The 23,423-nt window shown below is 34.9% G+C and overlaps 4 protein-coding genes across 14 annotated transcripts in view; 2 read left to right on the top strand and 2 right to left on the bottom strand.

Moving 5' to 3' along the window:
* Positions 1 to 3,696: 3,696 nt before the first annotated feature.
* Positions 3,697 to 5,332, top strand: LOC105230687 (cyclin-dependent kinase 10). Its single transcript, XM_011211633.4, has 7 exons — positions 3,697 to 3,742; positions 3,797 to 3,942; positions 3,999 to 4,071; positions 4,128 to 4,302; positions 4,357 to 4,559; positions 4,617 to 5,063; positions 5,119 to 5,332. The coding sequence occupies exons 2-7, from the start codon at positions 3,826 to 3,828 to the stop codon at positions 5,262 to 5,264; spliced, it is 1,161 nt and encodes a 386-aa protein (XP_011209935.1). The 5' UTR covers positions 3,697 to 3,742; positions 3,797 to 3,825; the 3' UTR covers positions 5,265 to 5,332.
* LOC105230688 (39S ribosomal protein L42, mitochondrial) lies at positions 5,257 to 5,760 on the bottom strand. The gene has a single exon (XM_011211636.4). It carries the CDS (start codon positions 5,695 to 5,697, stop codon positions 5,323 to 5,325), a length of 375 nt encoding a protein of 124 aa, XP_011209938.1. The 5' UTR covers positions 5,698 to 5,760; the 3' UTR covers positions 5,257 to 5,322.
* Positions 5,761 to 6,179: 419 nt separating this feature from the next.
* LOC105230686 (anillin) lies at positions 6,180 to 12,537 on the top strand. Of its 6 annotated transcripts, none has more exons than XM_011211631.4 (12): positions 6,180 to 6,443; positions 6,538 to 6,939; positions 6,993 to 7,992; positions 8,048 to 8,416; positions 8,488 to 8,716; positions 8,917 to 9,049; positions 9,115 to 9,300; positions 9,355 to 9,546; positions 9,696 to 10,056; positions 10,131 to 10,429; positions 10,505 to 10,756; positions 10,822 to 12,537. In XM_011211631.4, the coding sequence occupies exons 1-12, from the start codon at positions 6,426 to 6,428 to the stop codon at positions 11,287 to 11,289; spliced, it is 3,909 nt and encodes a 1,302-aa protein (XP_011209933.2). In that variant the 5' UTR covers positions 6,180 to 6,425; the 3' UTR covers positions 11,290 to 12,537. The 6 variants fall into 6 exon arrangements, with proteins under 6 accessions (XP_011209933.2, XP_029408020.2, XP_029408021.2 ...); XM_029552160.2 differs by having other exon boundaries at positions 9,355 to 9,555; positions 10,822 to 12,002; XM_029552161.2 differs by having other exon boundaries at positions 6,182 to 6,443; positions 9,118 to 9,300; positions 9,355 to 9,555; positions 10,822 to 12,001.
* Positions 12,538 to 14,521: 1,984 nt separating this feature from the next.
* Positions 14,522 to 23,423, bottom strand: part of LOC105230685 (feline leukemia virus subgroup C receptor-related protein 2) — a 29,449-nt gene continuing 20,547 nt past the window's right edge. For all 6 annotated transcript variants that reach the window (XM_049453100.1, XM_049453101.1, XM_049453102.1 and 3 more), the window contains 3 exons: positions 21,039 to 21,163; positions 20,857 to 20,967; positions 14,522 to 15,149 (listed from right to left, as the gene is read on the bottom strand). In XM_049453100.1, the coding sequence (XP_049309057.1) occupies positions 14,786 to 15,149; positions 20,857 to 20,967; positions 21,039 to 21,163 (600 nt within the window). In that variant the 3' untranslated portion in view covers positions 14,522 to 14,785. The remainder of the gene's footprint in view (positions 15,150 to 20,856; positions 20,968 to 21,038; positions 21,164 to 23,423) is intronic.

Below are 23,423 nucleotides of genomic sequence, written 5' to 3'. Positions count from 1 at the left end.
ACTTTTGCGATCGCGATTCTGTGGAAGCCCTAACAAAAGCTACGCAGCGTGTACAACTCATCAACGATCCACTAAATGTTAATAGGTATGTATGTATGTATATTCGTTTTATGATTTGTATTGATTTCGCTCTGTATGCAAGTATAAAACATCGACTAGTTAAACTTAACGCTTATTGAGTGAACGAATACTATATATAAGAAATACTAGCAATTGTACTTATTGATTATTACTTAACTCTTATATAAAATAATTTTCATCCTTTTAAGTATACTATACTATATATTTTTTTACATTATTTATAACAACTATGTTTTGCTTGGTTACTTTCAATAATGTCGTAATCGTATGTTATATTTTATAATAAACTAAGTAGCAGCCCGCCCCGGCTTCACACGGGTATTAAACAATCATTTCAAAAGTTATAATTCTGTACACACTCTCTCATACATACTTTCTAGTTTTTGCGTGGGGTCATTAAAATTTAGTTAAATAAAAGAAATTCGAACATGAAAGTGTATTTTTTTGTATTCTTTTTTTTTTTAATTTCTGTAAAAAGGCCCTCACAATTTAAAGTTAAAAACTTTTTTTTAGTTTTGACGTGAAACGTCTTTAAAATCGCGCCGAAACATACAGGTACCAGGTTTAAAAAGTACCTTAATAATTAAAAAACTATTAGTCTTAGAAACAAAAATGTGGTCTAAATATTTCGCTTATATAGTCAGCTCGCTGTTATGACATTGTGTTCGTGTCGGGGTCGAGCGGGGCGGCGGGGGAGGCATACTTCGTTAACTATGCGAAACCGGTGCTCTCGCTTGTTAATATTCAGTGTAACTCGTGACTCCGACTTTATAGCGCGGTGATTCTTTCGTGTGTTTGTCAAGTTTATTTAAGCCGATTGATTTATACAAAAATAAGTGTAATATGGACAGTATTTATATTTAAAATAGAAAGTGATAATAAATATATAAACTTTTGCTATGCCGGCCTCAACTCGTGCAAGAGCCAGCCAGTAATATAAATTACGGCTATAAGTTACAAAGAGAGGCCTATGGGCCACGCATAGGTACCCCAATGTCCGGCGCCGAGCGAGCGAGCGGTTTCGAAAACGTGCAAAGCTGCTACCGCCGACCTCGCGAGTACCTCCAATACTGGAATACCTCTCCTTATGGACGAAACGAATGAACAGACGATCAATATATCTATTGGGTCTGCCACGGAACTGAGAGATGTCAATATCAGTAGAAGTGAAGCAATGCAAAATCATTGGCGTTCTGCGGACAAACGCTTCAAAACGGTATTTGAAGCCAATCCGTTTGGTTTATCTTGCAGCGTTTGTGATCGACTTTGGTTCGAAAGAAAGTGAAACAGTATTAAAATACTTAAAACAGCGATTCGCCAACATAGACGTTTCAGGTTAAAACCAACGGCCGTGTGCCCCGGCACAGCCTCACCCGACTTTTTTTTCAAATATTTTTCGGGAGCTTTACTTCTTTTTTGGGAGCAATGCTCCTTTATTTGGGTGCTATGCTCCTTTATTGAATTCTGTGGAAGAACTGAAGTTTTCGAATAATTACACTTAACTCTAAATCTATGTTTGCCGCTGCAACCGATATGGAATTTGCTACTTTGCTTTGTATCATATGATATTATTGCTTCATATGATACTTTTTAAATGTGTGCGGTGCTAACTTACATATATTTTACTTTCTCTGCCCGTGCAAAATAATTTATTGAATCAGAGCTTCCCTGTAAACGATATTTGATGTTAATTTATTTTATGGCAGCAATATAAATTGATTTTCAGGACCTCCGATCTGCGATAGACCAACATAAAGTTGGCCATGAGTAAAACATTCTTTTCGTAGGTCAATTCCTACTAATTCGAAAGTCTGGCCTTGGGACTTGTTTATAATTAGAGCGAAAGATGTTTTCACCGGAAATTGAATCCGTTTAAATGAGATTGGCAGATCACTTGGAATCTTCGGTATATGAGCTAGTTGACCTGCTGCTGGGGTTGGTTGCTACAATCAAATCCTTCAATTTCTTAATAAGCAGCATAGTCCCGTTGCGCAAGCTTGGAGGACTTAAATTCCTCATAAGCATAAGTGGAAATCCAATTTTGAAAGCCAATTCATGTGTAGGCAGTCTAGAAGGTTTGAGGTTTAATGAATTCAAAAACTCCTAGAGGTAATGAGTAGTTTATTTCGTTGACACTGTCATACCTGGGTGACACTATTGGCCTAAGAACACAACCATTGAAATTCCTTTTCGTGCAAATTCTCGATACTGCACCTATGGAAATTTCGTAACTATTTGGCCTAGAGACTCATATATAAGAATATTACACTTGCTGCTTAAGTTTGTAGTGGAAAAAATTACTTGCCCAAGCTTAAGGAGTTGCTGTGAAAAATCACTTCATCCCACATACTCAATCAGGCGTCTTGAAATAGTTAACCAAGTTGCTCATTTTTGTGGATAGAACATATTGATTATTGTTCAAAATTTATGGATAACGGAAGTTTAAAAGATGAATGAGCAGTTTTTCCATCCTTTAAAAGAGTTGCAAAAATAATGTTGTTTTTGTTTATTATTCACTCTATAACTCACGCCCTTATCAGTGTGTTGCAGCTTAGCTAAATGTTAAATAACATTCTTTGTTTAAATTTAACATTCTCTGTTATAAGCAAGTAATGAATTTGTTTTTTAATTTACGCTCTGTAAGTGAGTTGTAGGATTACCTTCAAAGTGGTTCAGGCCATTTTTCATTTCATGCAAACATTCAAACAAAATTTTAATTTCAGACAAAAATTCAATTTATTTTTATATGTATATGTATGTATAAGGTATTTTGTACAAATTTTGCAATTATAAGTCGTTAATAATATACACAATATTAGCGTTAATATCAATTAAAGTAAGACGTACAAATTTATTAAAGAAAGTATTCTTTCTGTAAAGATTTTGTAGACTACAATACATTGTACAGTCATATGTACATGTAACTAAATAATCAAATAGTTTACATCACCGCATTAAAATCAGTGTATTTTATAGTTTAAACTTTATGCTATGCTACAAAACTTATTTATGAGGTCTTGATTTCATACATTCCCTGCAAGCTAACTATCGATCAAATCACCCTTTAATTAACCGAGATTCGGTTAAATTCTTTGTGTTCCTTAGCGGGGCATATCGACAGGCATACATATATGATTTCTAAATATCCGTATTGGAAGCAATATTGCCGATGTATATAGTAATTTACATAATATTTATCAATAAATGTCTAAATATTTATCTTGAACTGTCATTTTAATATTTCTACAGAAAATTCGGAGCGGCAACATGTACTTATAAACATATTTTTGGTTGTATAAATGTAGGAAAGATGAAATGCCAGGGTCTTATGTTTTGTTGCGTAAACTGTAATTTATTTTGGCAAACCATGAAAGATAGTAATTAGCTACATATTCATGTATATGTATGATTAATATTTTAATGTTAATTGTTAACCTATTTAATTATATGTATTCCATAAGCAATATGGAGTCTCCACAGGCAATACGCAAAGCAATACAGTTAGTATACAATAAATTTTTGCTTGCCGAGATGCCCCGTTAGCAATGTTGCCAGCTATACAGACTTTTAGAAATCATATATTGACTGCCGAGATGCCCTGTAAGAGTAAATTTTTGTACATACGTAGATCTTTAGTTATTTGGAAGTAGTCAACAAAAAAGTATAAATATATATATATATATATTGTTTTATTGTAAACACTTATTGTCAATAGATTTATCTTTAATTACAAAACCAAGTAAGATGTCAGAAGCTGTCGAGCACATAAAATCCTCAGATCCTCAAGCTCCGGTAACCAGAAAAGGTTACTTGATGTCTATAAAAAGCGGGGAACCGATTGACATAAAGGATTGCGATGTGGTTTGTTTATATTTTATTTTAATTTATGCATGATAACAACGCGATCTTTTATGCAGCATGGACGATGTCGTGCAGTTACTGATTTTGAAAAATTAAATCGCATTGGAGAAGGCACATACGGTATAGTTTGTAAGTATAATAAACATGTAAATAGAAGAATGTGCTCTTTGAATGTTGATTCACAGATCGGGCCAGAGATTCTCGAACAAATAGTATAGTTGCTTTAAAAAAAGTACGAATGGATCAAGAAAAAGATGGTTTACCTATCAGCGGATTACGAGAAATAATGATTCTGAAAGCTTGTAACCATGAAAATATTGTAAATCTCATTGATGTAGTAGTAGGCAAAAGCTTAGAAAGGTAAATATTTTCTAAAATATTAAAATTATACTTATTTATTAAACTTTCGAAAAGCATATTTCTTGTAATGGAGTACTGTGAACAGGACTTGGCATCATTACTCGACAATATGGTGCAGCCTTTTTCAGAGTCGGAAGTTAAATGTATTATTTTACAAGTTTTGCATGGATTGGAGTATATGCATTCCAGATATATAATCCATCGTGACTTAAAAGTGTCTAACTTATTAATGACTGACAAGGGGTGTGTTAAAATAGGTATATATGTATGTCGTTATAATCGCGCTAAATTATAATTTTAAATTATTTACATAGCTGACTTTGGTCTTGCTAGGCTTTATGGTGAACCATCTACAACTATGACACCACAAGTAGTAACTCTGTGGTACCGTTCACCAGAATTATTATTGGGATCGCCAATCCAAACAACAGCTGTGGATATGTGGGCTGTCGGGTGCATCCTAGGTGAACTATTGTCTCATAAGCCGCTGCTACCTGGTAATACAGAACTTGGGCAATTAGATTTGATAACAGATTTGCTTGGGACTCCATCAGAAAACATTTGGCCTGAATTTCTTAAAATGCCGGCACTTGAAAATTTCACACTAAAACAACAACCTTATAATAATTTAAAACCAAAATTTCAATATTTGACTGCAGCCGGATTACGACTCTTAAACTTCCTATTCATGTATGATCCCAAAAAACGTGCTACGGCCGAAGAATGTTTGCAGAGCAGCTATTTTAAGGAACCACCATTGCGTAATTATGATTTAAGAGTTTATTTATCAAATAAAATGCGAAATTTCGTTTACAGCGTGTGACCCAAAATTGATGCCCACATTCCCTCAACACCGCAACCTCGCACAAACGAAACAAACAACTGGTCAGCAAACTAATATTGAGCTGCCAACCATATCGGCAATATTAGGTAGCATATTAAAAAAACGTCGTGTAGAATAGACATTTTTGGTACCATATATTTGAATAATAAAGCAAATAACTTAAATTATAAGATTTATTACAAATAAGGCCGGTCCATTGGTGTACGTTTAGCACGCTTATCGCGTGATCTTGGGAACCAACGATGCTTTGTAGTAAAAGTGAGTTGCATAAGCTCCTGACGAGCTATTTCCGGTGTTTTTGTTTTGAAAGCACTAATTGTATTTTCATTGCGTTTGTCTGCGATTAATGTTTTATTCTGGTCATTGGTGGCATATGGGATTGGTTTGGAACATTCATATGGAAAATCTGCCTCAGGATGCCATGCAACACAAACGGCCCCGTCGTTCGTAATTGCCACCTTATTCACCAAACTATTCCCACCTAGTGCATTTTTTTGCTGAGTCCTTCTCAATGCAAATATGGAAAAGCGACGAACAAACGGCGAACACATTTTTAATTTTAATCTAATTTCGTTACCCTTCCTATTAAAACTAGCATCAAACAGCTGATTATTGCAGATGTCCAGGGTAATTTTTTATTAAATATCGATAACTATTGTTGGTGAAACGATTATAATTCTCAATCGACTCTTGTTCTGACATCAGTGAATTTGTTTATTAAGCGCCTAATAATACGTACAAGTGGTTTAATAGTTCCATTATAATGAAAATAATAAAACTAGTAGTCGGAGCAAGCAGAGTTAAAAATGGAAGATACGCATATTGAGGAACGTTTGTTCAATTTTAACTTCAATTATCATTACGTGCTCTGCATATAAAGACTATTTCGTATTCAAAAGGATAACGTGTTTCATAGATAAGTGAGAAGCTATCTATAAAGAGACTTTTGGTGTTCAATTGATATTATTTCATAAAAATAATTTTCATTAAAAAAACACTAAAGTTTTCTGAATGACACGCTTGGCAACCTTTGTAATTCAGAAGAAAGTTGGTTTGCTGAATTCTGCTGAATAGGTATAATTCAAAAAGCCGTCAGCAGTAATCATCAACGTCGATTTTAATAAGCTTCGGTTGGATTTATTACGTTTGCTAAGATATTTTAATCAAACAAAGAATCATCAGCAGGAATAAACTTGTGGTGGATAGCAAAGATACTGTAATTGGTGGCATTTGTGAAATAACAATTATTTTGATTTGAATAATTAAAGTTATACGAGAAATGGATCCTTTTACCCAGGTACGTTACTCGTGTGTATTAAAGTAAAAATGTATGTGTGTATAGAGTTTCAATAACTAATTATTTTAAATTGTACATAAATGCACAACTTTAGCGAATTCTTGAAAAGGCAGAACAACGTAGTAGACTTTTAGGTATAAGTAAGGCAAGTAAACATCCTCTTATCGAGAGTGCCAGAGAGTTTAATATTGCCAAATCCGTCGAAGTCGGTGATGTGGAAAGTAGAACTCAACAAAAACAAACATTCCAAACACAGCAGATAACTGTTCAGCCTGCTGTAGCGGCATCTTTGCAAGCTACATCACGTAAAGGAACCAGCGCAAAAAATGAAAGTGGTTTAAATTGCAATAAGTTGGAAGTTATTGAAAAGGTTGTTAATAATACTGCGAGTTTGTCGAATACGGAGCAAAAAGTTCATCGTCAGTTTTCGGCGGTGAATAAGCAAAATATGGATTTAGGAATTGAAATCAATATAGTGACAAATAAAAACATGGAGGTAATTTGATAAAGATCTACGAAAATTATTGAATATTGAAATTTTTTTATTAGGTTGAAGTTCAAGTAGAAGAGCAAGATATTGTCAATAATGATGTCAGCCACATTAAAACAGCATTGGAACAAACGACATCTAAAATACGAGATACTTCACGAAGTCGTTTACAGCGCCTTGGTGCACTTTATGCCAACCCCAATGACCTTTCATCGCCAATACACCGAACCGAGGGGGATTTCCATTCTGATTCTCCTGTTGATGAATGTGATGGGAAAAGTACTAAACGTTCCAAACAACGTTTAGGAAAATTAGTCGAACTTGCGAGTTCTATCAATCAGTGGGAAGATGACACCACTCATCACGACCCGCATCCACTTAGTTCACTACCGCCACCTAAGCCAGATTTACCAAGTAGAAAAATTTCAAATGTACCGATAGCTACTTTACAAGGTACGAAATTATCAAACAATGCATATAAAGAGGGACACGAAAACACACTAACAGAGAATTTGTCAACGAAGGAAAAAAAACCAGGGAATACCACACAACCGCCCTGTAATACAAAACAATTGACATGGGATCCCCTGCTGTTTAATTCACTTGAAGCCCAGGGATTTCAAAGACGTAAATCATCTGTTGTGAAACTTGCTTATGACTACACAAAAGATGAAAAAAGTAAGTCGACAGAAAAACAAGGAGATGATGATGTAAAAAATGCTGCACATCAGCCTAAAGTGGCTAAGTTGGCCAGCACATTTTCAAAAATTTTGGAGGATAAATGTAATATGATTGACCATAAGGAACGAAAATTCACAAATGTTAATATTGGTTTAGTTTCTGGACGAACGGCTGCTTTTGAGAAAAAAGTTAGCGCTTGTCAAGAAGCACAAAAGCCACAAAAAGATCCGACAGAATTATCGCTCAAGGAACGTATGCAATTATTTGAACGGAATAAAGGGGAAGCCCTTATTCCGAAAGCTGCTCTCGGAATGGCTCCGCCTATAAGCAAAATTCAGAATGAGCACACTGTGCAACATAAAGGAGATGGTGCCAAAGGTGACAAAAGAAGATAATAATATATAATATATAATAATTATTTTATATGTTACAGCAACTAATGCCGACGTTTTGTTTACTAATGGAAATTTAAATTTGAAAACATCGAAACCCAGCAACGAAAGTAAATTGCGTGAAAAAGTAGCTGCGCTTGTTTCAAACACATGTACCATGGCAGAGAGCAAAATAAAATCTGATATACAAAAGCAACGTAAAAATGATATGCAAGTTATTGCAAATCGATTTCACAAACAAAAATATATAAATGAAAGCAAAGAGAACATATTGGAGTCATCTGGAACTAAGGAAACATCGCTTAATTTTGATAATACGAAAAATACCACTATCGCACATCCTACGTCACCACCACCACCACCTCCGATGCCCAAAGAAAGTTTAACTATGAAAAACAAACGGCATTCTCGTGAGAACATTAATTTTTGATCTCATTTCATTTCTATAAAACTGAAAATTGCTATCCTCTTTTTTTTGCAGCTAGCGAAGTTACTGACGAGGAAAGCAAACGCGCACGCAAAACTGCTGTAAGTAGTTTGTATCCGGCACTATCAGATTTGGAATTGAGAAACTTGGCATCGGAATCGAATAGAGGCAGTGGTGCCACTACTGCAATTATGTCTGACCAGAGTACCGCAGATGAACATGGTCAGATGCTAACTAAAAAACATGAAACTAGCGACTTAGATAGTATGAATGGAGATGGAAGGTGGGCTGATCGTCTTTATTCATGTTTGCTATGTTTGATGTGTATTGAATGAACATCAGATAACTAAAAAGTTATCTTTACAAAGATTAGCTAATAATTTAATACAAAATAGGCTCAATATAATTGTCAACTAATAAACTTTAGTTAAATTGAAATTTTGCATTTCTTTTCTATTCATAATATTATGTTATTACTTATAGTGACATGTATTCAGAGGAGGCAGATGACAGCAGCATAGACATCTGCAACATTAGTTTGGGGCGTGAGATAATGCATGCTGTACAAAAGAATGACGATCACCAACAAAAACAACAACAAAACAAACAAATGGAGGTTTGTATTTTGACAAAAATAAATTATTATAAAAGCTTTAAGTTAAAGTTCGTCTATTGAAATAGCAGAAAACTTGTGGTGATAACGAATATTTTGGCTGTGAAGATAGCTCATTGAATTCTTCTGACACTTCATTGGGTATTAACGATTACTTAGATGAGGCTTTGGAAGAAGATGGCATTGATGACGATACACAGGGAAGCTGTGATTATGCGAATGAATCTGAAAGTATAATTCATCTGTCAAAAGAAGTAAGTATTTTCCAATAATCAACGTTTTTATTTAATAAATTGTTTAATCTTTAGAACAAAGGGACAACTGCTTCCAATAGCTTTTCTTTTCATAAATCATCAAAAAAAGACGAAAATTATAAAATTGCAACAGAAGCAAATAAGATATCACCAATTCCAAATTCAGCAACCTCTTTGTACGCGACACAACCGGTGAAATCTGAATTGAGTATCAATCGCGAAAACGAGAACAATATGGTCACCTTGGTACATACAGTCAGTTTTTACAGACGCCAACAGAGCGATAATGTGATTATATATTTTTTTATTTTCCTAGAAATATAGGGTCATTCTTGCATGGGCAAGGAACACTTACTAAAATATATTCATAATCTTACCATTTACTTTCCTTACAGAGCGCTAATTCTACTCCAATTCGAAAGGTGAGTAAAGAAAGGAAGATCTTACGCTCCGACATCAGTAACGCTACCCCTGCAGCACTGAAAATTGAGCATAAAAATGATATAAAAGAAGTCAAAAACGATGAAACCTACCTTGTTGAGGAAGTTGAGACACAAGTCAATAGTTTACAAGACGAAATAGATACAGATGATACTCACTTAGTGGAAGAAAAAATCAAAAAACTACTGGACGAAGTATGTAAACAGCAGACGGTGATTGCACAAACAAGTCAAGCATTGAACTTATGTGCTGCTACTATTGAATTTTCGGGATCAACTGAGTCGGTTGAGGGCGAGCGGCATTTACTTGTAGCAAGTAAGTTAGTTGCTGTTGTAGCTATTTTTTATTTTGTAATTTTTAAGAATATTTAAAAATGTTCTCATTTACAGCTCATCGCCGTCAGGCCTGTTTAGATGAAGTACAACGTTTACGAGTAGAGAAGTGCTTGCGCCCAACAGGTTCTTTACGAGATAAAGGACGCCTTACAGTTAAAGAAATAACTATACCATTACGACAAGACTACATACGCAAACTAGCTGCGGATACCATTTCCGGCCATCATTTGGTTTGTTTACTAAAGTACAATGAATATGTTTTGGCCACAAAGACAGTACCTACTCTTCCTGGCCTGCTGGCCGTTAAATTCCCTGATGTTTTGATAATGAATAACGTTTATGCAGATTTTAGGGTATGTTGTATGATTGGCATTCATTGTTAAAATTGTAAATTATTTTATCCATGTCTTTGCTATGTCAACATCTAGATTACCCTAGAAATTTACGGTATGACTGCCCAGCGAGAAGTTTTGCCTCACGAAGTAAAATATCATATTAATTTGAATAAAAAGTGTGGCATAAAAACCCCTAAAAAGAAGGGTAGTGAAAATCGATTAGTTATGCCTCCAGTACAAAGCCCTGCGGGGCCAAACGTCGTGCGCACGCCGGCATTGGTGCAATATGGTTTTGCCATATTTTCTTTACGTGAGATACAGCGGACCTCATGGACCCTAACACAAGTATGTCTGATTTGTATTGTTGCAATATTTTTCTCATTTCTGCTTTTATTAAAATTACAATATAGATTCTTGGTGTAAGTCCATTGGAAGGAGTTGTGCATATGAAAGCTAATTGTGAATTATCTGTTTTGGTTGAACATCGCGGCTTTCTAACGATGTTTGAAGACATTTCTGGTTTCGGGGCTTGGCATCGACGCTGGTGTTATTTAAATGGAAGTGTACTTAATTATTGGAAGTACCCAGATGATGAGCGTAAAAAAACGCCTATCGGCACCATCGATTTGTATGCTTGTCATACACAGAAAGTAACCGTAGCGCCTCGTGACATATGTGCCCGTCTTAACACAATGATGCTCGAATTCGAGCGACCCGCAAAAGAAACAGACGTAGAATCACTCATTATTGTTCCAAATGGCCGCAACACAATTGTAAGATACCTGCTTTCAGCTGATACGAAAGAAGAGCGAGAACTTTGGTGTGCTTACTTCAATAAAGTCTTACTATTGCTGCGCGCTTGGGGACCGCCGCAGTGATGATATATCATCAACTAGTAATTGTTGACTTCAAATTACGAATCATAAATATTTATTAGAATATAAATTTTGAGGATATCAATTTTCGTTCATATATTTTATTTTATTACTTTTTCCGAGGTCTACTTTAAAATGTTTAATCAAAAGTAAATAGAAAAGATCGGATTCAATTTGGTAATACTAGTGCTACAATTATTATAAAAAATATAAAATATGTATATTGCGGAGGATTTTAAATGGTGTTATGCACTTTTACTTTTTAAACACACAGTTAAGTTTTCTACTATTTGAATAGGTAAATAGTATAGTATATTATGATTATATATTTCTATCTTTATATTTCGTATAAAGAAAATTTTTATATTGCTGCTACGTACTGCTTATCTAAAAATGTCGAAAAACTAACAAATTATCTACATTTAATTTTATGAAAATAGCTATTTGTCCTTTGCTGTTTTAAATCGTTTAGTATTGAATCGTATATTATTTGTCACACATATTCGGATATATGTATAACTTACACTATTTTATATGTATGAACTTATTTATATTAATAATTAATAAAATTAATGTTTATAACTATAAATTCTTTTTATCTTATATATAAAGTGTTTATAAAATAACGTATGCCTTTTAAAACATACTATATAAAAAATATTTTAATTAACAAAAATCATACGTTGATATATTATTGGAGATGTTACCTTTATCATTGATCACATTTTCCTTCCGGTAAATTTATGCATTTTTGGATATATATAAAGTGAATGCTTTCAAATCGTTGTGCAGACAAAGTAAAACGAAAATACACCTTTTTCGTCGTTTGTTAGTGTCACACTTCTTGAAATGCACTTGTACTGTATAATGTAAGCATATCATATACATACATATATACATATCATTACACATTTTTTTCCTCACGACTTGTTTTCTTGTTTTGTTTATTTTTTTGGAATAAAGGCGGTCGTAGTCGCTATGTCGAGTTCGAAAAATCTAATACGTACATATGTATATGTACATATTCATACCCCAGTAACTTGTTGTCCATCAGGATATCACCCGAACAGAGGTATTTAGTGGTGAAATCCGTTTGGTACTAATTTAATTCGCACCACGATCTTTGGCATTCGTGCATGTTTTATGATCGTAGTGGGACGGAGTTTGCGGAATAGATAGACCATTCGAAATTCTGCATAATAAATGCAAAGACCTTACCAGAATTATGGGCATTTGCAATAGCTCACCGGATGTTATCATCCCTAGAGGTGGTTTGATAAATAGCATAACCTGGCGATCTATGCTAACCTTCGCATCAGACTCTCTGGACAACCGCACCTTGTTTAACAAAAGCGAACTGGGTTGACTTCACAGAATTTAATGAGAACACTTTCACCGCGCTACGCATTCCTACGGACGTAATCGTTTGCAAACATGAAATCCGCAAGGTGATTGGAGAAGTTACCGCTTATTTTTTCCGTCTGGAAGAATTGTGGACCTCCGTATCAATTTCCCAGCCGCGTGAAGCAGCTGTTCTAGCAAACGAACGCGACATCTTATGTCAAGCCGATTCCTGTGAAACCCGAATAATTTATATCAACTTGGACTACTGTCAAGTACTTGTCTTATTCGAAGAGTTATGTCGATTGGCTTGAAATTCTATCCGATGGCCATGCCTCCTAAAGAAGTGCGCAAATTATTTTGACCCGCAGTTCACATTGCACCTACCTTAATGAAAATCCTTTGGTGGCCCATCTTATGAAATCTAGGAAAAGCGCCAACCAAGGGGAGTCTTATCGTCCGATAACTCGCATTGCCCCAGTAGTGATGGTACTTGAGGCCTTCACTTACCACCTGAGTCTAATAGACCTTCAATATGGATTTCACAAAGTGCACAGCATTTAGCGTCATAAACGCCTAGATAGTTCATAACATGAATTAAAAACCACCCTGTGAGAGGACGATCTTCGTAACGTTGGACTTGTCAGAAGCTTTTGATAAAGTCAATCATACAACGCTAGATAGTTCATAACATGAATTAAAAACCACCCTGTGAGAGGACGATCTTCGTAACGTTGGACTTGTCAGAAGCTTTTGATAAAGTCAATCATACAACGCTACTAGTTAGATGCTATCGAATTGTTCATTTTTAGGTCAAAATTCTAAATTAAGAAGAATTAAACCGCTAGGTTTAGAAGGGTGGTGTCCCTTCTAATTGCTGTTTAGCTTCCACATTTTGCATACATATGCCTAAAAATAAGCGGCTATATATCCGAACTTTATCGCTACGTGTGCTCCTATTCCCTTCATACGTTCGCGATAACTGCCAAAGTACATAGCCGCAACAATATCCTCAAGTCGGCAGCGGGCAGCTCGTGAGAAAAAGACAAAGTAAGGTTGTTGGCACAAGGTAATCAGTCGAGCGGTCATAAACTATGCCGCACCCTTACTATGTATGTTCTCCTTGATGTAGTGAAACGCAGACGAAGAAGCTTCAGTCGTGTTAAAACATTAGACTCCGGACAATTACAGGATATTTCTGGATGTCTTCGGTTAACGGTTAAACATTTGCATAGGGAGGTCCGCATGCTTCCCATTAAGGAACTAATGAACTCCTCTCCTTGGCGCTACTAGAATTAAATCCATATCAGCCTTAACCTTCTAAAGGCGGGTGCAAAATTTGTTACCTGACGGATTATTAGTTTGTAAATTATGTATATCATTTTGCGTAAAACGACTTTTGTTATTGTGAAAAAAAGTGACAAAAATAAATTTCTCGTGTTGATAAAATAATGATGAAGGGATACAGTTGAAGCAAAAACTTGGCTTGACGGCGAGTTTCTAGAGACTGCTCCAGAAAAATCAGCCATCAAGGGTTGGTATGCTAAGTTCAGACGTGGTGAAATGAACAGCGAAAACGTTGAATGCCCAAAAGAGCTTGTTATCGACGAAAAACCAAAAAAGGTAAGACCATCAACAGCGACTATTACATAGCGTTATTGGGCCGTGTGAAGGATAAAATCGTCGAGAAACGGACGCATTTGTAGAAAATGAAAGTGCTCTTTCGCTAAGACAAGGCACCATGTTACAAGTCTATGAAAACGATGGAAAAATTCCATGAATTTCCATCATATTCTTCAGATCTGGTCCTTAGCGACTATTTCCTGTTCTCAGATTTCAAAAGTATGCTCGCTGAAGAGAAAATGTCGTCGAATTGCCAAAAAAAACAAAGGTGTTTTACTAATAATATCATTATCAACCAATATTTAATCTGTTCTATTATTTTTATTTTAAAACTAATTTAACACTTAAATATGCATTAAACCTACAAACAAATATACATACATTTTACTCGTTTATATTTCGGAACAGACATATCCTTTCATTTAAAATTTGTCTTTTTGAAAGACGAACAAATATAACGTTAAAGCTTGCAAATATGTGAAGATCAACTTCAGGTGCTGGTTTACCATTATATAATAAAAGCAAATAAATATTTCTACGTACTAATTTCCTTTAGCTTCTCAGATGGGATGATGATAACGTCTGAAGACTGCACTTGCACTGATTCGGCGGAAACTGTGAATTCTGGCGCTGCATTTTCTTGATTTGCATTTTGCCTTCTCAAATCCGGTTTTATGAACCCAGTAATTAATGTGCCTAACACTAACATAATAGACATAAAAACATCGGCTGGAATATCTCCGTAGGTATAGAATAATTCTGAATATAGAGACGTGAATCCAATACCAAATACTTGGGCAGCTGCATTAAGCAAACCCGACGAAGTACCTTCTGGTTCAGGATATGTAAGTTCTGCGGCGAACTCGAAACCAACAGGCAAATAGCCGGTCATGAAGAAGCTGAAAAAAAATCGAATAAATTCAATTGTCAATAATAAAACCAATAGCAAAAAATCTTAGTTTCAAGATTAAAAAATCCTTAGTCGGTATTATTTTAGCTTTTTATCTTTTTTCGTATGCACGAATTTTGAAAGTTAATTTTTTTATACATATCGTCACTTGAAATGCAAATTAACGTAACAACATTTTCAGAAATTTACAGTGGCATGAATGAAACACGGAATAAAATGGAACATGAGTGAAACAAAATATTAATATTGGTAAAAACTGGTTTATATATGACCGCAGAACCAGAAAATGTTGAACATATTTAATATTACGTATATAATTTGATGTAGTGAAGCGTAATCAATAAGACACTCAATTTCGAATTTTTTGATGATACGTTATTTTGCATTTCAGGTGACGATATATTGTTGATAGTAATATATTTTAACTATATATACACAAACTATTAAATTTCAAAATTCATGCATGCGAAAAAAAGGATATTTATACTATATATGTAAGTCTTCACATGACTCATTGTGACCCATCAAATAGTTATTTGCTATTATTATAGCAGCCATATTTATTGAATTATTATGGAGTAATACATATATTCAGTAAAACTAAACGTAGAACGTAAAATATATAAAAATAATAAATAAAATAAAATAAATAAATTCGAAATTAAGTACTTTTTAACACAAGTATATCTTATAGTTATTGTAAATCTTAGCTTTTTTTATTTATTATTATTATATTATTTTGTTATTTAAAATATTAATTTCAGGGCGCAATCTTAATATATATAATATCTTTTTGACAATAATCAGAATTAGATGATTTTGTGAAACAAATTTCTATTCTCCGTACAAATATTCAACATACAATATAACAACATTATTGTACATATGTGGTGTTTTCAACATAAGCGTAGGGGCCAAAGGCAACACTTAAAGAGGACATAGACGGGCATACTTGTGCGTTCGATCTGTGTGAATTCGTTTGCCCATACACGACACACAAATCCATTTTGCGTTCGTTCTTCACACAGTTAACATGTGCGACAGGCAAGCGGAACATTTCTTCGAATTTATTTCTAATGCAGCACTTTTATCTATTTCTTTGTATTTCATTAATAAGTTATTCCAACTTTTATTTTTCTCAATTTTATTTTTATATTTAAAACTTTTCGTTTGCCAAATTGCCAATTAATTTTTTTATAAGATCAATAAATTCAGATACGAAATCTTTATTATTTATTATTATTCAAACAATCGCTTAAATCTCTTTAAAAATTATCTAACAACAAACAAAGTTATAGATTGGAACTCGAAATATTGTCCAAGCTAGAAGGGAAATAGTGTCCGAGCGTCAGACAGATATGTACATACAAGTATATGAGCGCTTGGGCAAAAAGCGAAAAGCGCGATTTCTCGGTTTAAAAAGTTTATTATCTTTGGCATAAAATTATCTTCTATTTAAACTAAAAAAACTACAACATATATATAAACATATTTTTAAACAAAATAAAGTAAATTTTTTTTGGAATTTTCTTAGTTTAACTAGAAGATAAGTTATTAAAAAACATGAATCTCTTTGAATTTTTTGTTCCTGATAAATGCATATGCGAGATGCATCAGGTAATTGCTTCCTAAAGGCAGAATATCAAAGATTTCGTATTAAAAAAATTTGTGAAAGATGTTCAAATATATGACTATAAAGCCTAGAAATTTCGCTTGAATCAATTATTTCTTTTCCTCCCAAAAAAATCCTCAAAAAAAATCGATTTTTTGAAGCTTCTAAAGCAGTCTCTCCCCTTAACACTTGCAATTGTCCGCGATCTTCACTGCTCGGCGACACGAGAGAAATGAGATTTTGTGCGCTCACAACGCCATACACGATAAACATGTTCGCGCACCGATCGTAAAGAATCAAACATTTTCGCGAACATGGATCGGTACGCGAACAAGCCCATACACGAGTAAACCGCATGTTTACACATACCGATCGAACGCACATGTGTGATGGCCGCTATTATTGGAGTACCCAAATACACCAGTTTTGAGCGGTGCATTTTTTACCACTAAGCATTAACGCCGAAGTGATATCCCTAAATAAACGGCAACTTTACGGCAAATTCTCACTTAAATCCTATGATTAGTACAATAGAAATTACATAAATGCAAAACAAATTAATTTCTATCTATTTGTTTTATGGAGCAACTCCGTTTCGCCACAAGATGGCTTCGTTTTATGTTATGAAAAGGATAATTTTTCACAACAGTAATGAATTCATTTCGATTACAAAAATGAAGTGTTATTTAGTTGAACTTCTCTAAGTAAATGAAATTGAATCCAAAGTAAATACTGAATCGAAGCGTTATACATGTCCGTAAATTATCCGTTTCATTGAAGTGCTCTTTGGTAAACCACATTTTTTGTTTTTTGGTCTGACGTTAACACAAACAAAACGGATGGTTTCCTAACTCGTGAACACGCAACGTACTATATAACTACCCGTGTGAAAAACAATGATTTTCTAAATTTATCCGGCAAACACTAAGCGATTGGCCTTGCGACTTGTTAATTGTCATTGCGAACGCAAGGCGAACTGGAAATTGCAATCGTTTGAAGTCAAACGGAAGATCAGTCGGAATCATTGGTATTCGGTATTCCGTTAATAATGGTTGCCTCAATTAAATTCGGCATAAGTCTTTTTACCAAAAGTCGAGTACCGTTGCAAAGTCGCGCTAGATTAAAATTACACAATATCACAATAACTGTACCGACTTTGAGTTGCAAGTTATGTAGTGGAAATCCTGGTAGCTCCAAAACTCCGTTGGATAATTTACTACATCATCGGGATTTGTTATGGAATCAACGGATTTATATGTCACCATATCGCCAGCAATTTTTAATTGAATGGTGAAATTCAGTGTGTGTACATCATTATTTTTTGCCGCAAGAATTGCCCGTTGACTTAACCAAGCATAATTCTGATAATTCTCACTAATGTTTGGGAAAACATTTTCAATAAGAGCTAATTGAGAGTCTACAAATCGGCAAAAGTCGTTGGTAAGAGTCATTAATCCAGATGTCGCATCATCTGGGACTTTTCCATTTCCAACAGCTAACAATTGTTTGCAAAATTGTGCGGCACTTTGATCATTTTGACGTTGAACTCTCATATTAGTGGTTAGCGATAATGTTTTTACGTTATTCCATTAAGGTGATGCCTTCAGGCAAGCATTCAATTCATCTGCAGGCGTTCCACGGGGAATTACTGGCAATGTCTGCCTGAAATCGCCTGCCAACAATATCATCAAGCCGCCAAAGATGTTGTTATTTCGCCGAAGATCCTTCAGTGTGAAGTTAAGTGCTTCAAGTGATTTCTTATGTGCAATTGTGCACTCATCCCAAACAATGAGCTTACATTGCATCAACAATTTTCCCATTGCACTGTATCGGGAAATATTGCATGTTGGAGTATCAATTGTGTTCAAATTTAGGGGGAACTTAAGCGCAGAATGTGCAGTACGACCGCCATCTAAAAGAGTCGCCGCAATTCCAGATGATGCTAACGCCAAAGCTATGTCACATCTTGATCGAATAGTGGCCAAAATGCACATTCAGCTGATCCACCATCGACGAAATGATATATATTTGCAGAAATTAATGCGGTTCATCTGGTGTTGGCACCATTGAACCATGCAAATTATATATGTATTTATCCTTGTATCTGTAATTGCAAACAATCATTTGTTGAAGAATACGGTGTAACTTCTGATCGTGTGATGGTGTAGTGTGTGGTGTACATGTAGTTGTTATGTGTTGCAATTCATTGTGTTGGTGTGAGTGATTGGTTATGTGTGTTGTATCTTTTACCTTGCAAGTCGACATGAAGCCGCCTTTTCGAATGACATTAGCTCCAAAGGAAGTCATGCGAAAGCAGTTATTGTATTCAAGGATGTATTGAGGAAAATGGCTGGAATCCGGATCACTTCCATCGAATAATGGTTTCAGTGGCTGTGGTGGTGTATGTAATGGATCCAAATTGACTTTTCCACTTGCGCAGCACAATCCAGACGTTTATCTTTTGAACTTTAACGCATTGCAATATCGGCATATAGTCGTCATTGGTCCAATATCTAAATTTTCATCATCACTGTAGTTCGCAGTGGGAACATCATGGAATGCCAAGCGATTGTATGATGCCAATGATCTTCGTGTCCTCACGCGTTGTCTCAATCGGGCATTGTCTTTCTTCGCTTAAGTGTATTCTTGTTGCTGGCTTGCATATCTTGTGCGGCGGCCGATATTCGCACGTCGTCCTCTAGGCTTTTGGACTATGGACAGAATGGTGAATTTAACCTCAAATGTACGATCCACATAATTTACACAGTTCAACTTACCACCTTAAATGCCTGCTGTTGAAATTGAATAAAAATTTGCACAATACACGTTATTTTTTTGTTTTCCAATTGAAATGGTAGGAAACGAATAACTTATTTTTTTCACAATTTCACAGTGAACACAATACCGGTTTGTCACATGAAATTAACTGTGCAGAGAACAATGAGTAGCTGTCAAAGAATGTATCAGGCACCGGCACCATCTACTTAAAATAATGTTTTGTAGTACATACATTGCTATGTATCAGAGATGGCGCTGTATGTAAAAAAAGATTTTCTCGCTTTTCTGTTGAAATTTTTCCTGAATTTTCTTTGCTGTAAACCTCACGGAGTTCGAGACCTTTCCAACGAATGCAAAACGGTGGAAATCGGTTCGTGCGTTCTGGAGTTATAGCGTCAGGGAGGAAAACACGACTTATTTTTATATGGTAGAAGATTACAATTTTTTCGTTTTCTGCAGCCAACTATACTTCTTAATACACTGTCAAACTGGAATTTTTCGACGCTCAGCGTTGCTTATTTAAGTATGCGCCATACAAAATCTACGGACATGAGAAATTTTTGACAGTAATTTGCCGCTGTCATAACTTTATACACTTAGAAAAATCCATGTCAAATAAGATTCGAATACACAAACGCACATGCATTGAGTTGTTTACATAAAAACAATCAATCCTCCATCCGCGGTAAGCTTTATAGAAATTGTATTTTATTATTATTATTTCTTCAAGCCGGATAAAAAGCTCGAGCCAAAAAGTCCTGTGCAAAGAAACATATAGGCAAATCAAACACCGGATGCGAACCGGATGAGAAGCTCAAGGTTAAAGTAAAAAAAGTCCAATATAAAGAAGTATACAGGCAATATTGGTCCAAACGAATCAATAGAGCTCAAAGCAAATCTTAAGCCCTGGTATTATTAGATGCAGGCATGAATGACAAAAATTCTCGGGTGAATTTTAAAGAACTTTTTGTGGAATATGTCCATGATAGGAAGGACATTAGTGAATCGAATTAACTGAATTTCCTACAATCAGGTGTACTTGTGTACTTGTGTACATATGTATATATCATAAATGTACGTTCAAAAAGAAACATTCACTGATATTTGACATTTATTGCTCTGCAAGTATGTAGTTTTCCGATATCTTAATGGTGTGCTAGTAATATAAAAAATGATATTTAATATTGCAATGATCTGAGGATTTGTAAAGAACATAAAAAATGATCTCTAAAAGATATCAAGAACATATTCGAATACAAAATTCATAAAATGAATTTCTATAAGATTTTATTCCTCCAGTACTTACCCCAAAAGTCCAGCCGTCACATAGACCACAGCGATATTACCCGTTTCTAAGGTAAATGTAAATACCCACATGCCAACCATAGAGAAGGCATAGACAGCCAAGGTGGTTTCTCTGTAAAAATAATTTCAAGATAATCAAATAAATATAAATTCGCAAAATAATAACAATTATTTTGTAATTACTTAAATTTGCGCATTTGGTCCAGGACCACACCGCTTACAACAGAGCCGATCATGCCTGCAAGAACAATAGTCAAACCAATGCGACCGGTATCCACTTCATGTCCCGGATAATATTTGAGCACAACCTAGAGAAATATATTTGTATACAAATTTAAAAAAATCAACGATTATATATAATATATCAATTATTTTTCATAGCCCGATAATATAAAATTTAGGAAAGGCTAATTAATCAAATTACTACTTATTTAAATTAAAAATATAAGCTTACATTTTTGTAAAAAATTAATATTGTTTTGATGTATGTATATAAATTTGATACCTCGAAGGCCTTATAAAATCGATATAACATCTTGCATCTGTCTGTGCATCAGTCTAAATACAAGCAAATTAGTTCCTCAGTTCTTAAGATAACGACCTGCACACGCTTTCGGAATCACGGATGTGGGCCAACTATGCGACACAGCTGCCATAAAAACTGGTCGATCAAAATCAAGTACTAGTAGTTCAAGACAATATCCTAACTAATTGTTTAGATTGAAACACTATAACTTAAACATAGCTGTCATAAAAACTGACCTATAAAAATCACGATAAAGATCTTGATAAATATTATTTCCTTAATAGTAACCTTAATTCGACTTGATCAAACTAGGACTAGAAAAACGCATTTCGTTGGATGCAAATCGTTGGCCGGTTATGTTTTCAGATTTATTTAATATGTATGTGTATATGTACCTACAAGTATATACATATGTAGTTGCTGGGAGAAATGCATCTCTATAGCTTTGACACTTTTTTGGAATATTTAGACGATTGGAATTTAAATGTGCTCTGTCCAATCCCAAAAAAAGGAGACTCTACAATCTGCGCCAACTACCGTGGGATAAGCCTCCGCAACAACGGGTATAAGGTTCTATGAGCGTATTATGTGAAAGGTTAAAGCTCACCATCAACAAACTGATTGGCCTGGGAAGTCAACCACTGACCAGATATTCCCCATGCGCCAAATCTTAGAAAGTACCTGTGAAATAAGGATCGACACACAGCACCTCTTCTTAGATTTTAAATCTGTTTTTAACAGCACGAAAAGAAGCTGCCTTTATGCCCTTTGCGGTATCCCCGCAAAACTAATACGGCTGTGTAAACAGATGTTGAGCAATACCAAAAGCTCAGACAGGATTTGGAAATACGTCTTCAAACCGTTTGGTACCAAAAGAGCTGTCAGACAAGGCGACTCCCTGTCGTGAGACTTCTTTAATCTACTGTTGGAGAAAATTATTGCAGAGCTTAATCGAACAGGTACAATATTCTATAAGAGTGTACAGCTGATGGCGTACGCCGATGATATTGATATCATTGGCCACAACAACCGCGCCGTTAATTCTGCTTTCTCCAGACTGGATAAGAAACCGAAGCAAATGGGCCAACAACAATGTCAGCCTCGAAATTCAACACAGAATAACTCTTGCCAACAGGTGTTACTTCGGACTGAGTAGGTAGTTGAGAAGTAAAGTCCTCTTTCGCCTTGCTATAAGTAGCAGAGTTATGGACGAACGGCAAATATCGCATTCGATGGAACGATGAGCTGTAAAAGTACTTTAAGCCTTTTTTATCGGTTATAAATAAAAGCAATTGCTAATGAGTCGGGAAGTCATAACCTTTTGTGATAGTATACCAAATCTGGGCGAATATGGTGGTTATATAAGTACATAACCTGGGATTGATGTACACAATATTAAGTGCGACTTTTTAAATGCACAGACTATAGATTCAAATCCAAATAACTAAAAATAAAAATATGTGCCCAAAGCCAAACATAAGTTAGACACACAATAACGAGCCGATAATACTAGTGAATAAATGGAACAAAGAAACTCAAAATCGATGCTTCGTAAATGGAACCATTACGCTGCTAATGTTTATAAGGTTTATGTTCAAAGTCTGATATCGTCAACTATAAAACTTATTGTTGTACAAACATACACTATTAACAAAGAAAGTCTGAAATTTTTGGAAAAAATATTTTAAACTCGGCCATTGCGACGCTATTTCCGGTGACCCCTCGCCCCGTTGGCAGGATAACTCCTTACTAAAACTAAAAATTGGATTTTTGACAGACATTTATACAAAAAAAATCAAAAATTTCAGTGAAAATTATTCGCCATTTTTTCAAATAGTTGTAATCGAAAAAAAATCCTTCATCCTAGACTTTAAGAATTGTATCTAAAGACCTGTATAAAAATTCATGAAGATCGAGATTCAGTTAAGTAGTTCTCTTGCGCACAAGTTCTCAAGGCTGTATCTCTGAAATTATAACTACATAGGTTCAACTTGAAAATTTTAGGACAATATTCTACAGGTGTTGTAAAATTCAGATAAACA

The sequence above is a fragment of the Bactrocera dorsalis genome, chromosome 3, assembly GCF_023373825.1.
Source record: "Bactrocera dorsalis isolate Fly_Bdor chromosome 3, ASM2337382v1, whole genome shotgun sequence".
NCBI classification, from domain to species: Eukaryota; Metazoa; Arthropoda; class Insecta; order Diptera; family Tephritidae; genus Bactrocera; species Bactrocera dorsalis.
Note: the sequence above shows the minus strand (reverse complement) of the source record. Positions and strands in the feature narration are given on the sequence as shown.

Coding starts and splice junctions, on each gene's coding strand:
- LOC105230687 (XM_011211633.4), top strand. CDS start 3,826: ATGTCAGAAGCTGTCGAGCACATAAAATCCTCAGATCCTCAAGCTCCG. Junction 4,303..4,356: donor GTAGGCAAAAGCTTAGAAAG/GTAAATATTTTC, acceptor ACTTTCGAAAAG/CATATTTCTTGTAATGGAGT. Junction 5,064..5,118: donor TTTTAAGGAACCACCATTGC/GTAATTATGATT, acceptor TTTCGTTTACAG/CGTGTGACCCAAAATTGATG.
- LOC105230688 (XM_011211636.4), bottom strand. CDS start 5,697: ATGTGTTCGCCGTTTGTTCGTCGCTTTTCCATATTTGCATTGAGAAGG.
- LOC105230686 (XM_011211629.4), top strand. Junction 7,993..8,047: donor TAAAGGAGATGGTGCCAAAG/GTGACAAAAGAA, acceptor TATATGTTACAG/CAACTAATGCCGACGTTTTG. Junction 8,417..8,487: donor GAAAAACAAACGGCATTCTC/GTGAGAACATTA, acceptor TTTTTTTTGCAG/CTAGCGAAGTTACTGACGAG.